The sequence below is a fragment of the Propithecus coquereli genome, unplaced genomic scaffold, assembly GCF_000956105.1.
Source record: "Propithecus coquereli isolate 6110/MARCELLA unplaced genomic scaffold, Pcoq_1.0 Scaffold302, whole genome shotgun sequence".
Classification (NCBI taxonomy): Eukaryota; Metazoa; Chordata; class Mammalia; order Primates; family Indriidae; genus Propithecus; species Propithecus coquereli.
In genome coordinates, this window is record NW_012148642.1 from 1,118,843 (window position 1) to 1,119,782 (window position 940).

The window sequence follows — 940 nt, forward strand, 5'->3', positions numbered from 1 at the left end:
ACAACAGCATAATTATTTCTCTGCCATGATTACACCTTTAGATGGCAAGCAGTCAGCATATTTACTTTGCAGATTGCTTAGGCGAGTGTTTTCTAAAGGTAGAATGCTGGGGTAGGATAACTTATTTCCCTGTCCTCTTCATCCAGCCTAGAAATAGGTAAATAACCTAGAGAATCACAGAATAGTTCATTGTAAAAAGGGCAGTACAGCAAGGAAGTAATAGTACATAAACACAAAATGCAAAAATTGCAAATGTAAAGCATGCAAAGGAAATAGCCATTTGGACTGTGGATATTTCTCAACTTCAAGGCACATCCTGCCAGCAACATACACTGATTCATGTGTGGCTTGCTGTGTTTTCATTTTCTAAAGTGTTCATTAGATAATCTCAGGATTTCTTACGTTAACCTATTTCTCTTTCTTTTCATTTTCTGTAAGGACTCTTTCTCCTTGCTGTTCAAGAAATGTCTTCACTCTCAGAATATGCCTTGCGCATGTCTCGTCTGAGTGCCCGGCTATTTGGTGAAGTTGCCAGGCCTACTGATTCCAAGTCCATGAAAGTGGTGAAACTATTTAGTGAACAGCCTTTGGCCAAGAGGAAGGAGACTTACGACTGGTATCCAAATCACAACACTTATTTTGCACTCATGGGAACACTCAGATTTCTTGGCCTCTATAGGTAATGACAAAAAACAGAAAAAGGGACCTGAGAGATTTTTTTGGTAGATCAGAAAAGGAAAAAATTAGCTTTCCTATCCTTACAGTTTTGTGGTTCTTATAATAGAGGCCCAGTTGTTCAAAGGGTCCAGTTTACAGGGGAAAGGCTTCTTTCAAAATACCCGTAATGGGTAAATCAAAAATGAAAAAAGGAAACTCAGGCTTGTTAGAAGACATGTTTTAATTATGTCTAAAATGTGACCAAGTTATAGAGAAATATTTA

At 37.9% G+C, this 940-nt stretch overlaps 1 protein-coding gene across 1 annotated transcript in view; it reads left to right on the forward strand.

The window, feature by feature from the left end:
- Positions 1–440: 440 nt before the first annotated feature.
- MRPS33 (mitochondrial ribosomal protein S33) overlaps positions 441–940 on the forward strand; it is a 3,865-nt gene continuing 3,365 nt past the window's right edge. The window contains exon 1 of the mRNA XM_012649791.1: positions 441–679. Coding sequence (XP_012505245.1) covers positions 465–679 — 215 coding nt within the window. The 5' untranslated portion in view covers positions 441–464. The remainder of the gene's footprint in view (positions 680–940) is intronic.